General features: G+C 40.4%; 1 protein-coding gene across 10 annotated transcripts in view; it reads right to left on the bottom strand.

The window, feature by feature from the left end:
• TPX2 (TPX2 microtubule nucleation factor) overlaps positions 1-14,760 on the bottom strand; it is a 62,827-nt gene that overhangs the window by 29,383 nt on the left and 18,684 nt on the right. For all 10 annotated transcript variants that reach the window (XM_031004891.3, XM_031004892.3, XM_055373269.2 and 7 more), the window contains 4 exons: positions 12,246-12,368; positions 5,339-5,465; positions 1,564-1,692; positions 359-481 (listed from right to left, as the gene is read on the bottom strand). In XM_031004891.3, the coding sequence (XP_030860751.2) occupies positions 359-481; positions 1,564-1,692; positions 5,339-5,465; positions 12,246-12,368 (502 nt within the window). The remainder of the gene's footprint in view (positions 1-358; positions 482-1,563; positions 1,693-5,338; positions 5,466-12,245; positions 12,369-14,760) is intronic.

Raw genomic sequence — 14,760 nt, 5'->3', positions numbered from 1 at the left:
AAAAAAAAAAAAAAAAAAAAAAAGTTAGCCAGGCATGATAGTGCATGCCTATAGTCCCAGCTACTCGGGAGGCTGAGGTGGGAGGATCACGTAAGCCCAGGAGGTCAAGGATGCAGTGAGCCATGATTGCATCACTGCACGCCAACCTAGGCAACAGAATGAGGCCCTGTCTTTAAAATTAATTAATTAAATAAAAATTTAAAAATCTGAGCACCCATCAGGACACGTAACAATTCACCTCACCATGGTCAAAGCTTCAGGAGTTTGCCAACCTCCAGGTACACCAAACAGATTGTAGATGTAAATCCGTAATTTTATACCATTCATTCTAAAGTTTAAATTCAGGAAAGAAACTTACTTTGCAGGTGGCATACAAGGCACAGTATGTCTACCCTTGGCTTTCTCTGGGGAAGATGCATTCTTTTCAGCAGTATCTTGATGAGCACTGCCTTCTTCCTCTGCCTTCTTTTTGTTGTTAGAACTTGAGTTCAAAAGGACAAAAAATATGTTTTCAATTCCCTGAAGCATAGCCTGTACCCTCCTCCCCAAATCTACTGCATATGATTAAATTTTCTCATTCTATAGGATAACAAGCATGCTTCGACCACATGATTCTTCCAATAGTATCATTAGATCATATATATTAATGGCTTCAATGAGTAAACTTTAAGAAAGCCAACCGCTATCAAGATAAGAGTTATCTAGTGGTGGTTTGGAAGAGTAAGGAGGGACTCTAACTGCTCACCATCAAATGATCAAATGGCAGAGTTAATTGCCATCCCAATATCTATTCTGTCTCTTTCTCATTAACAAAACCCCAATTTCGGGAGGAGCAGCAACGCACTAAGCTACAAGTAAGTATTGTACTTGCCTCAACAGCCTCTACTGCAACTAGGGAATCCAAGTGACACAAGTCTAGGCGAATGAAATAAAATTTAAGGGTTGCTGGGAAAGACTTAAGTTTCCTGATATAGATGCTGCCCTTTTTCCTTTACTGTACTATTCTTCTTCTCTTAAACATAAATATAACACCTAGAGATACACCAGCCATCTTGTGCTAGTGAGACAACAAGCAAAAGAAAAAAGCTAAGAAACACAGAGCAGCATCTTGAAGAGCAAGTATGAAAAAAAAAAAAGCTAAAAATCAGCCACTGAACCAAAGCCAGCAGCAAACCACTTTTAGACCTCTGTGAAACAAATAATTCTTTATTCTTTAAACCACTCCAGTTGAAGACTATTACTTGCAGCAAAATACATTCTTAACTAATAAAAATATAAATAAATATCATGTATGCAGCTTGTTATTAGCTGTAAAAACAAAAAGAGGTAAAACCTATGCCAACTAAGATGTGAGTGCCCTCCAGGACACACGTAACAATTCACCTCACCATGGTCACAGTTTTAGGCATCTCTCAAGCTTGAGGTGCACCAAACATATTAGAGATGTACCATTTTTAATTTTATTCTATTCAATCTAAAGTGTAAATTCAGAAAAGAAACTTACAAGTGGTATACAAGGTACAATATGTCTGCCCTTGGCACTAAGAAGTTGTGGCTACTCACACTTTCATTTTCTTAGAGGGTAGAATTTCATCGATGATTACAGGAGTGGCACATCTCTTGGCTTTCATTTTTACATGATGCTTTTCTTTCTGTTCCAAATCCTTCTGAGCAGAAAGCCTAAGAGATCTTCTATGGTAGAGAAATTGACAAAATATATAATAAATATATATACTACAGATATCCAAATGTTCCTGAGAAATATGAAAGGATGTCAAACTACAAAGGGCAATAAAATGTAGTGCTATTATCTCCGCTCTAAAAATCTAATCTCTCTTCTTGATAGTTTTTGAAATTCAACCATAACATTTTAGTTCTTAAATACACCGGTGTCTATAAATGTGACCTCAATAAAATGATTAAAAAGAAAAACTTGGCTGGGCATGGTGGCTCATGCTTGTCATCCTAGCACTTTGGAAAGCTGCGGCAGGAGGACTGCTTGAGGCCAGGAGTTCAGACCAGCATGGGCAACATATCAAGACCCTGTCTCTACAAAAAATTTTTTAACAATTAGCCCTACGTGGTGGTGCGCATCTGTGGTGCTAGATACTTAGGAAGCTGGGGCGGAAGAATCACATGAGCCCAGGAGGTCAAGGCTGCAGTAAGCCATGAGCGTGCCACTGCATGCCAGCCTGGGCAACAGAGTAAGACTCTGTCTAAAAATAAATAAATCAATAAGATGAATACAAAACAAAGAGCATAATGACAGATCTAATACGTACCAACAAGTGCACAAAACAAAAATACTTAAATGACTACAAAGTGAAGACCTTATGAAATCACCACCTAGGCCAAAATACAGAACACTGACAACCACTGCTACCTTGATTTTAAGAGTGATCATTAGATAGGCCGGGCGCGGTGGCTCACGCCTGTAATCCCAGCACTTTGGGAGGCCGAGGCAGGCGGATCACGAGGTCAGGAGATCGAGACCATCCTGGCTAACATGGTGAAACCCCGTCTCTACTAAAAATACAAAAAAAAAAAATTAGCCAGGCGTGGCGGCAGGCGCCTGTAGTCCCAGCTACTTGAGAGGCTGAGGCAGGAGAATGGCGTGAACCCGGGAGGCGGAGCTTGCAGTGAGCCGAGATCACACCACCGCACTCCAGCCTAGGCAACAGAGCGAGACTCCGCCTTGAAAAAAAAAAAAAAAAAAAGAGTGATCATTAGATAATTTCCTTTTTGTTTTACCAAATAAGCACGTATTACGTAAACATGGTATGTTAGTTTTGAAGAAAAACAAAAAATTTTGTGTTTTTTTTTATTTTTTTATTATTATACTTTAAGTTTTAGGGTACATGTGCACAATGTGCAGGTTAGTTACATATGTATACATGTGCCATGCTGGTGTGCTGCACCCAAAAATTTTGTATAATGTAACCACACTACTACAAGTATTCTTTTCTGTCTGGCTTATCTCACTCAACTTTATGTATGTGAGATTCAACCACAACAATTCACACAGCTCTAATTCACTGACTTTCATTGCTGTATAATATTCATTGTAGGGATGTGCAACTATTTATTCAGTCTACTATTGATGGGTTATCTCCTCATTTTAACTATTCTAAAAAAAATAAGATTGCTGGGTCATAGGAAATTAATGTGCTTTTCTCTGATGATCAGTGAAACTGAGTACATTTTCACATGTGTATCGGCCATTTGGTTGTCCCTTTTCATAAGTGCTAGTTTAAGTCGTTTGCCTGTTTTCTACTGGCTTGTCAATTCTTTACTAATTGATTTGTAATTCTTTGTATACTCTGGATATAAGCCCTTTGTAGGATTCATGGGTTACAAATAGTTTCTCCTACTCTAGGGGTTGGCTTTTCATCTCTTTATCTTTTAATTAGATACATGTGCCTGAATTTATCAACCTCTTCCACCCCCATTATGGTCAGTGCTTTTCTGTGTGTGTCCTGTCCAGCCGGGCACAGTGGCTCACGCCTGTAATCCCAGCACTTTAGGAGGCCACGGTGGGCAGATCACAAGGTCAGGAGATTGAGACCATCCTGGCTAACACGGTGAAACCCCGTCTCTACTAAAAATACAAAAAAAAAAAAAATTAGCTGCGCGTAGTGGCGGGCGCCTGTAGTCCCAGCTACTCAGGAGGCTGAGGCAGGAGAATCACTTGAACCCGGGAGGCGGAGGTTGCAGTGAGCCAAGATCACCCACTGCACTCCAGCCTGGGCGACAGAGCGAGACTCGTCTGAAAAAAAAAAAGGATGGCACTTGTCGGGCATGGTGGCTCACGCCTGTAATCTCAGCACTCTGGGAGGCATAGGTGGGCAGATCGCTTGAGCTCAGGAGATCAAGACCAGCCTGGACAACATGGCAAGACCCTATCTCTACAAAAAATACGAAAATTAGCTGGCCACCTGGTGCCTTGCACCTGTAGTCTCCACTACTCAGGAGGCTAAGGCAGAAGGATTGCTTACACCTGAGAGGTCGAGGCTGCAGTGAGCCAAGATCATGCCATTGCACTCCAGCCTGGGCAACAGAGCAAGACCCTGTCTCAAAAAAAAAAAAAAGATGAAATTTTTGAGGCAAAATTTCAGAAGCAAGAAAACCACAGAGAGGGTAAACACTAAACTCTGATTATAAACTCTACTCTGGCCTGGGTGCAGTGGCTCACGCCTGTAATCCTAACACTTTGGGAGGCAGAGGTGGGTGGATTGCTTGAGCTCGAGTTCGTGACCAGCCTAGGCAACATCGTAAAACCTTGTCTGTACAAGAAATACAAAAATATTAGCTGAGCACAGTGGCTTGTGCCTGTAGTCCCAGCTATGCAGGAGGTTGAGGTAGGAAGACTGCTTGAGCCCAGGAGGTTGTGGCTACAGTGAGCCATGATCATGCCACTGCACTCCAGCCTGGGCGACTGAGCAAGACTCTGTCTCAAAAATAAATAAAATAAAAATTTGTCTATTGGCTGGATGCGGTGGTTTATGCCTATATAGTCTCAGCACTTCGGGAGGCTGAGGCAGGAGGATCACTTGAACCCAGGAGTTCGAGTCTGCAGTGAACTATGTGCCACTGCACTCCAGCTCCAGCCTGGGTGACAGAACAAGACCCTGTCTCAAAGAAAGAAAAGAAAAAGAGAGCTAAAGTAATACAGAAGAACAAAGATATTTGACATCCGGAAGATGTAACAATTATATCCATACAAGGCCTTTGGAAACAAACTGATAAGAGTTTGAATCTTGGCTCTGAAATAAGCTTGCCTTAAGCAAGCAACTTAGTATCTCTGAGACCTTATCTATAAATTAATTGAGCATATTACCTACAACTCATAAATGTTATACGGATTTTTTTTAATTTATACCAACCACACGAACCCATATTATGAGGATTTTAAAAGGTAACATAGCTGGGTGCAGTAGCTCACGCCTGTAATCCTAGCAGTTTGGGAGGCTGAGGCGGGTGGGTCACCTGAGGTCAGGAGTTTGAGACCAGCCTGGCCAACATGGCAAAACCCTATCTCTACTAAAAATACAAAAATTAGCCGGGTGTGGTGGCAGGTGCCTATAATCCCAGCTACTCGGGAGGCTGAGGCAGGAGAATTGCTTGAACACGGTGGGGCAGAGGTTGCAGTGAGCCAAGATCATGCCACTTCACTCCAGCCTGGGCAAAAGAGCGAAACACTCCGTCTCAAAAAAAAAAAAAAAAAAGTAACATAAAGGTGTCCATAAACACAGTATAGACACATAATAGATGTTCTGTCCAGTAACTATCCTTTGAACATTATTATCATAACCACCACTTTGAGATTCCAAAGTCTTACCTCTGAGGCTGGGCTGGAGTTTTTCTTGGTATGGCTGCCTCAACTTCCAGGGAAGAACAAGCATTTGATGGAATGGATTGTTCCACACGATTTTCTTTTTCTGCCTCTTTGTAGTAAGTGTTGTCAACTGCGGAAAACCAAAAGCTAGTCAGCACTCAAATCCCAAGGAAAATAATTGGAGATGAGACACACACACACACACACACACACACACACACACACACACCCTGTCTAAGCCACAGAATCCTTAGTTCCAGTTAAATCTTATACAGAAGACCAGTTTATAAAAGCTACTTTGGTTGAAACAGAAATGATGTATCCCGGGCCTGCCTATTTGCCAGCCTAAGGTACTACCTTTAAAAAAAGCATCCCAAACACAATCTCATGACATTTCAGGACACTGCTAAAGATAAAATTCTGAAAGCTTCCATAAAGAAGAAAAAAAAATCACTTACAAAGTAAGGAAAATTAGATAAGCACTGAATTTTTCATCAGCAATACATAAAAATAGAAGATAAAGGAACAATGTCTTTAGAGTAGTGATAAAAAATAATTTGCAATCTATAATGCTGTATTAAGATAAACTTTCAATTGTATATGAAAGTGGAACAATGCCATTTTCAAATACGTGAGAACTCAAAGTTTTTCTCTCCTGCACTAATTTAAGAAAGTTTCCTGAGGATGCACTCCCACATAATGAAGGAGTATATCCAGAAGAAAGTTATAAGGTCCAGGAAACAAGGCAGCAAAGATAGTAAAAATAATAATGCTCTCCCAAAAAAGTAGTAATAACTTCCAAGGATCATTGTCCAATATGAAGCAAGATAAAGTGTGGCAGAAATTTAAGAAACTGATAAAGTTTAAAGAAAAGCAAATCCACTGATCTCCTGATGTCGGAATCATCTTTATGTGGCTCAGGGGTTGTGACAATACAACCAAAGATAGCCAAAGAGAACCAAGAAGGGATGCAACTGCATCACAGTTACTGATCTGGCATTGAACAATATTTATATAATCATAACACTGTAAATACTGCTGATATAATCATACTATCAGGCATTATGAATGTAACCACAGCACAAGTTAAAATAGTGAGTTAAAACAGCTACAGGGAAGACTGAGGCAGGAAGATCACTTGAGCCCAGGATTTTGAGACCAGCTTGGGCAACACAGTGAGATCCCACCTGTAAAACAAAATATAAAAACAAACAACAACAACAACAACAACAAAACCAATAAGAGTTTGAGAAAAAGGACAGGGGGTAGGGATGGGAAGAGAAAGGGGTTATTTTAACATAAACTCTAAGTATTGTTAGCCATGTTACCATGGCCATGTTTTATTTTGATAAACTTTTTTTTTTTTTTTTTTTTGCTTTTCAATATTATATAAATAGAGATGGGGGTCTCACTATATTGCCCAGGCTGGTCTCAAACTCCTGGCCTCAATCAATCCTCTCATTTTGGCCTCCCAAAGTACTGGGATTACAGGCATGAACTACAAGCCCAGCCTTGATAAACATTTTTAACGAAATAGAAAAAAAGTGTTATGGGAACACTGAGAAAGTTAGCCAGACATGGTGGAATGTGCCTGTAGTCCCAGTTACTCAGGAGGCTGAGGCAAGAGGATCACTTAAGCCCAGGAGGTCAAGGCTGCAGGGAGCTGTGATCATGCCACTGCTCTATAGGTGGGGTGACACACTGAGACCCTGTCTGCAAAAAAAAAACAAAAACAAAAAAAACAAAACAGAATAAGAAACAAGTAAAGGCTTCATGGAAGAAACAGCACTTAATCACATAGCATATGAACTAACTCCTGATAAACGAATTAAACTGCAACAAGATGACAGGGAAGAAAAGACAGGCCATGAAAACATAGTTTAGGCATTATTCATTTCAGAGAACAATCATTTGGTTCATCTCCTAAAGAAATATTTTTGGGGCAGAGAGACTCACACGCACACACAAAATAATAGCATAGCATGTCAAGGCTAAAATAGATGCATTTATTCCAATTAAAATGCAGCAACAATAATATTAAATAATAAAGCAAGACCCAATTATATGCTGTCTACAAAAAAATGCACTTTAAATACAGACATACCATGCTAAAACCAATCAAAAGAAAACTGGAGTGGCTATATTAACACCAGGCAAAGTAGGTTTCAGAGCACAGAATTTCAATGGGGATAAAGAAGATCATTTCAAACTGTTAAAGTGGGGCAAGGCACAGTGGCTCAACCTGTAATCCCAGAACTTTGGAAGGCTGAGGTGGGTGGAGCACTTGAGCCCAGGAGTTCAAAACCAGCCTAGGCAACATGGCAAAATTCTGTCTCTACAAAAAATACAAAAACTAGCTGGGCATGGTAGTGGCATCTGTGGTCCCAGCTACTCGAGGCTGAGGTAAGAGGATCACCTGTGCCCAGGAGGTAGAGGCTGCAGTGAGGCGTGATTGCTCCACTGCAGTCCAGCCTGGGTGACAGAGTGAGACCCTGTCTCAAAAATATATACATATATATATATATATGTACACATATGTACGTATACACGTGTGTGTAGACATGTGTACATATACATATGTGTGTATGTAGACATGTGTGCGTATACATATGTGTAGATATGTGTACGTGTACATGTGTGTACACGGGTGTACGTATACGTATGTGTATAGGTACGTGTGTACGTATGCATGTGTGTATAGGTACGTGTGTACGTATGCGTGTGTATAGGTACGTGTGTACGTATGCGTGTGTGTACGTGTGTACGTATGCGTGTGTGTACGTGTGTACGTATGCGTGTGTGTACGTGTGTACGTATGCGTGTGTGTACGTGTGTACGTATGCGTGTGTGTATGTACATATACACGTATACGTGTGTGTATGTACATATACACGTATACGTGTGTGTATGTACATATACACATATACGTGTGTGTATGTACATATACACATATACGTGTGTGTATGTACATATACACATATACGTGTGTGTATATGCTTGTGCGTATATATGTGTGTATGTGTGTGTGTATATATATGTATATAATTTTTTGTTTGTTTTTGAGATGGAGTCTTGCTCTATCGCCCAGGCTGGAGTACAGTGGCATGATCTTGGCTCACTGCAACCTCCGCCTCCCAGGTTTCAGTGATTCTCCTACCTCAGCCTCCCGAGTAGCTGGGACTACAGGTGCACACCACCACACCCAGCTAATTTTTGTATTTTTCAGTAGAGACAGGGTTTCACCATATTGGCCAGGCTGGTCTCGAACTCCTGACCTTGTGATCCGCCCACCTCAGCCTCCCAAAGTGCTGGGATTACAGGCGTGAGGTATCATGTCCAGCCAAAAAAAAAAAATTTTAATTTAATTTAATTTAAATTAAATTTTAATTTTAATTTAATTTAATTTAAATTAAATTTAAATTTAAATTAAAGTGGCCAATTCATCAACATGACATAACAATCCTAAACATTTATGCATCTAATAGTAGCTTCAAACTATATGAAGCAAAAATTATAAAGATAAAGAGACAAATCCATAATTACAGTCTGAGATTTCACTACCTCTCTCTCTAATTGATGGAACAAATGGAAAGAAAAATTAGTAAGAATACAACAGCCATAAATAATGTATAAGCAGGACAGGCGCAGTAGCTCACGCCTGTAATCCCAGCACTTTCAGAGGCCGAGGCAGGTAGATCACCTGAGGTCAGGAGTTCGAGACCAGCCTGGCCAAAATGGTGAAACCCCATCTCTATTAAAAATACAAAAATTATCTAGGGGTGGTGGCAGATGCCTGTAATCCCAGCTACTCCAGAGGCTGAGGCAGGAGAATCACTTGAACCCAGGGGGTGGAGGTTGCAGTAAGCCAAGATCGCTCCACTGCACTCCAGCCTGGGCAACAAGAGACTCTGTCTCAAGAAAAAAAACCTAAAATTCACATGGAACCACAAAAGACCCCATATAGCCAAACAATCCTATGCAAAGAGAACAAAGCTGAAGGCACCAAATTACCAGCCTTCAAAATACATTACAAAGCTATAGTAACCATAACAGCATGGTACCGGCATAAAAACAGACACAGAGACAAATGCAATAGGATAGAGAACCCAGAAACAAATCCACGTATTTATAGCCAACTGATTTTTGACAACAGCACCAAGAACATTCCTTGGTGGAGGGACAGTCTTTTCAATAAATGGTGCTAGCTTTGGGAGGCTGAGGTGGTAGGATTGTTTAAGCCCAGGAATTCTGAGACAAGCCTAGGCAATAGAGTAAGACCTCATCTCTAAAATAAAATTTAAATTTGAAAAATCAAAAAATGGTGCTGATCAAACTAGATATTTAAATGCAGAAAAATGAAACTAGACATCTATTTCTTACCATATACAAAAATCAATTCAAAATGGATTAAAGACTAATATGTAAGACCTTAAACTATGAAACAACTAAAAACATAGGGGAGGCCGAAGGCGGTGGTTCCTGACTCTAATCCCAGCACTTTGGGAGGCCGAGGTGGGAGGATCACTTGAAGTCAGGAGTTCAAGACCAGCCTGACCGACATCACGAAACCCCATCTCTACTAAAAATACAAAAATTAGCTGGGTGTGGTGGTGCGCGCCTGTAGTCGCAACTACTTGGGAGGTTGGGGCAGGAGGATCACTTGAACCCGGGAGGCGGAGGTTGCAGTGAGCCAAGATCGTACTACTGCACTCCAGCCTGGGCGACAGAGTGAGATTCTGTCTCAAAAATAAATAAATAAAGTAATAAAATAAAAACATAGATGAAATACTTTAGGACATGGTTCTGGGCAAAGATCCTATGAACATGACCTCAAAGTACAGGCAACAAAAGCAAAAGTAGACAAATGGGATTATATTAAATTTAAAACTTTCTGCACAGCAGAGGAAACAATCAACAGAGTGAAGAGACAACTAAAGAATGGGAGAAAATATGTGCTAACTATTCATTCAAGAAGGGACTAATATCCAGAATACACAAGGAACTCAACTCAACAGCCGGACAAATGAGCTGAATAGACATCTCTCAAAAGAACACATACAAATGGCAAACAGGTATGTGAAAAAATGCTCAACATCACTAATCATCAGGGAAATGCAAATTAAAAATCACAATGAGATATCCTTTCATCCCAGTTAGAATGGACACTATGAAAAATATTAAAAATTTCTCTGCATCCCTGAGGATGCAGAGAAAGGAGAACTCTTATATATTGTTAGTAGTAAAGTCAATTAGTACAGCTATTATGGAAAACAGTATGGAGGCTCCTTAAAAAATTAAAAATATAATTACTATATGATCCAGCAATCCCACTACTGGGTATATATCCAAAAAGAAGGAAATCAGTACATCGAAGAGATATCTATGTGCACTCCTATGTTTATTACAGCACTATTCACAATAGTCAAGATATGGAATCAACTGAAGTATCCACCAACAGATGAACAGATAAAATGTGGCATATATATATACAATGGAATACTATTTAGCCATAAAAAAGAATGAAATTCTGTCATTCATGGCAACATGGATGAACCTGAAGGACATTATGTTAAGTGAAGTAAGTCAGGCATAGAAAGATAAATATTGACCGGGCGCAGTGGCTCACGCCTGTAATCCCAGCACTTTGGGAGGCCGAGGTGGGCGGATCACAAGGTCAGGAGTTTGAGACCAGCCTGGCCAATATGGTGAAACCCTGTCTCTACTAAAAATACAAAAATTAGCCGGGCATGATGGTGGGCGCCTGTAATCCCAGCTACTTGGGCAGCTGAGGCAGGAGAATCACTTGAACCCAGGTGGTGGAGGTTACAGTGAGCCGAGACTATACCACTGCACTCCAGCCTGGACAACAGGGTGAGACGCCAGTCTCAAAAAAAAAAAATTAATTGAAGGAGGGGTGACAGGAGGGAGGTGAGAGTAGTCATATGGTGTGATGGAGACCAGTTTCAGATTTACCCACATAATACTTTTCAAATGTTCTAAACTGATAGGATGATGGTTGCACAACTCTGTGAATATACTTAAAAACACTGAAATGTTTATCTTAAGTGAATCATATGATGTGTGAGTTAAATCTAAATACAGCTGTTTTTTTCAAAAGAATCAATTTCAAGAGGGATTTTATGACCTCTTAAAGAATGCTTCTTATGTTCTAACCAAACAGACAATATTCTGCAGATCTAGTACCCACCAGTTTAAATGTCAATCATCTTTTACACTTGATCTTAGCCAAAAGGCCGAGAAGCGATCCATCATCTTTTAAAATCAGATACATAACTCAAAGAATTCTTGTACAATGGCAAGCAGTACAGTCTTCTTTCTTGCTGTTTTACTTCCCACCCAGACCCAGGTTAGGTTACATTAAATCTTGTCACAAAAAGAAAACAGTTACGTATCTGGCAATAAAATTCTATGTTAGCCCCCGGGAACAGTAGCTCACACCTATAATAATCCCAGCACTTTGGGAAGCCCCTGAGGCAGGAAGATCACTTGAAGCCTGGAGGTCCAGCTTGGCTAGCAAAGACTCCTCTACTAAAACTTTAAAAATCAGCCAGGCATGGTGTTGAGCACCTGTAGTCCCAGTTACTAAGAGCTCAGGAGTTTGAGGCTGCAGTGAGCTATGACTGTGCCACTGTACTCCACCAGCCTGGTGACAGAACCAGACCCCATCTTAAAGAAAAAAAAAAAAATTATATGTTAGCTTAAGCTCCAAGAAATTTTTTTTTAAGTGTAGCACATCATTAGTTTTACATTTATCATGAAATGAATTAGCCCATTTCACCAATAATAAACAAAGAGATAGAGCATTTAGGTAATTTCCCCAGAACCTCAGGCTTCTAAAACACTGTCCCACCATTCTACCAAGGAGCTTTTTTCTAAGATGTTTTCTTACCTGGTTTCAAAGGTGTGACAATAGCTTGCTGAAGATTAGCCTTTCTCAAAGGAGTTTTGCCCTGAAAAAGCCCTCCAGTTCCATTCTTCCCCAGTAACTTATTCTCCAAATTGGCCTTCTCCTCTGTGAAAAGGGAAGATCATCATTGTCCGATCAGCAAGGAAGCAAAACAAATCACTATCACGCATTTAAAATGCAAACTAAAGCTCCCTACCAGTACACTTCCAACTCATGTGGCAAGTACAAGCAAAGTTCTAGCAATCAAAAGAAAAAGTACACATTACACATCCGAGATAGACTATAAAAACAATCACTAAAAACTGGCAACATTGAACAATGTATTATAAAAATGGAAAAGTACAGATTCTGCATTGTGAATAACTCCTTATCTTTGTTTGGTACACATTTAGGGTCATACAAGTATGAACTGGCTTTATCTACTCCCTAAATATATCATGTTCCTCTTAAAGAAAACTGTAACCAGCCGGGAACGGTGGCTCACGCCTGTAATCCCAGCACTTTGGGAGGCCTAGGCGGGTGGGTTATGAGGTCAGGAGATCAAGACTGTCTTGGCCAACATGGTGAAACCTCGTCTCTACTAAAATACAAAAAATTAGCCAGGCGTGGTGGCACATGCCTTTAATCCCAGCTACTTGGGAAGCTGAGGCAGGGGAATCGCTTGAACCTGGGAGGTGGGGTTTGCAGTAAGCTGAGACCGCACCACTGCACTACAGCCTGGCGACAGAGCAAGACTCCGTCTCAAAAAAAAAAAAAAAAAAACGAAAGAAAACTGTAACCATCAAAAACTGTAGGGCTTACAAGAGATACTGTATAGTCTTACAGAGTTTCCTCCTCAGTGGGGTGGTGGGAGGAATAAGGGGTGTGTGAGGATAGAGCAGAGCTAGGTTCTCTCAAGAAATTTTATCTTAGATTCTACTGTGCCCAGAAGTCAGTACAAAGCAGTGAAGGGTCTGTTCTACCAACAGCCTACTGATAGTTTCAGGAATGCAGTGAGACACAGCAATAACTACCCTGTGCATGTACATTCTGATTGCAACTGTGTAGAAAGATGTGACTATTTATTTGGGAAAGAAATTGGAAAGTAATATATTAAAACTGAGGTAGTTTTGTTAGCCAAAAGAACTCTGGCAAAAACAAAAAGAAAAATAAATAAAAATGTTTTAAAACTAAAGTAGTTTTGGAAAAATAGTGGGGTCATTTTTTTTCTTCCAAATTGTATTTAACAGTATTCTTAGGCTAATCTTTTCTTTTCTTTTTTATTTTAAAGAAAAGCTTAGAAAAAGAAATCCTCAGACAGCCCAGCCATTTCCTTACGGTTCCAGTGAAGCAAGGGCATGGGGAAGATCCCCGCAGGACAGCTGGCCCTTGTATTTATTTACCCTTCCTCCCACACCACTTCCAACAGACGACTCCTCTCAGGATCCCCACTAGATGCCATTAAAGTCCTTTTCCAAAAAATGGCACCTGCCAACACATTTGGACAGTGCACTATACGGATAAGTACAGCTGCAATGGACTCACTTCTGTTCCCCACCACATATTGATAGTGATTTCTCCCGATAAGGAGGATTGAGACATGAGAGAAAGAATCAAAGGGGCCTCAACAACTAGTCTCAGATATTATTTCAAAGTAATGTAAAAATGTAACCACATTCTTACTTACCATTGGCCAAGCAATACTGTTTCTGGGAATGGGTTCTTAGTAGCATAATCCTTCCATTTAAAAATGAATTGAGGGCCAGGCGCAGTGGCTCATGCCTGTAATCCCAGCACTTTGGGAGGCTGAGGTGGGTGGATCACCTGAGGTCAGGGGTTCAAGACTAGCCTGGCCAACATGGCAAAACACTGTCTCTACTAAAAATACAAAAATTAGTCAGGCATGCTGGTGGGCGCCTGTAATCCCAGCTACTTGGGCGGCTGAGGCAGAACCGCTTGAACAAGAGTGGCGGAGTGTACAGTGAGCTGAGATTGTACCACTGCACTCCAGCCTGGGCAACAGAGCGAGACTACAGCCTCAAAAAAAAAAAAAAATTAATTGAGGGAGGAGTGGCAGGAGGGAGGTGAGGGTAATTATAAAATAGCAATACAAGAGATCCTTGTGATACCAGAACTGTTCAATATCTTGACTGTGATGGCAGACACATAAACCAACACAGGTGATAAAACCACAGAGAACTTAATACACATACAAGTAAAACTGGAGAAATCTGAGTAAAACTGGTAGATTGTATGAATGTCAATATCCTAGCTGTGATATAATCTATGCCTAATGATAGTAGAGAAAGTTTTTATGTGGCTGCCATCACTACAGACATATTTGAGCATGGAGTTTTGTTGAATGCAGGTTCATCTGAACTTTCCCATATGTCCCTAAAGCTTAAATCTGCCATTCTGAACTACAAAACAACATATGCTTTGTAAAATCCATTTTTTTTACAAATGGATTGTAAAATCCATTCCCCAAATACTGGGCATTTCAATTATTCCCATAATA

This window comes from Gorilla gorilla, chromosome 21, assembly GCF_029281585.2.
Source record: "Gorilla gorilla gorilla isolate KB3781 chromosome 21, NHGRI_mGorGor1-v2.1_pri, whole genome shotgun sequence".
NCBI lineage: Eukaryota > Metazoa > Chordata > Mammalia > Primates > Hominidae > Gorilla > Gorilla gorilla.
The sequence above is the reverse complement of the archived record's forward strand: the minus strand, read 5'-3'. Positions and strand labels throughout refer to the sequence as shown.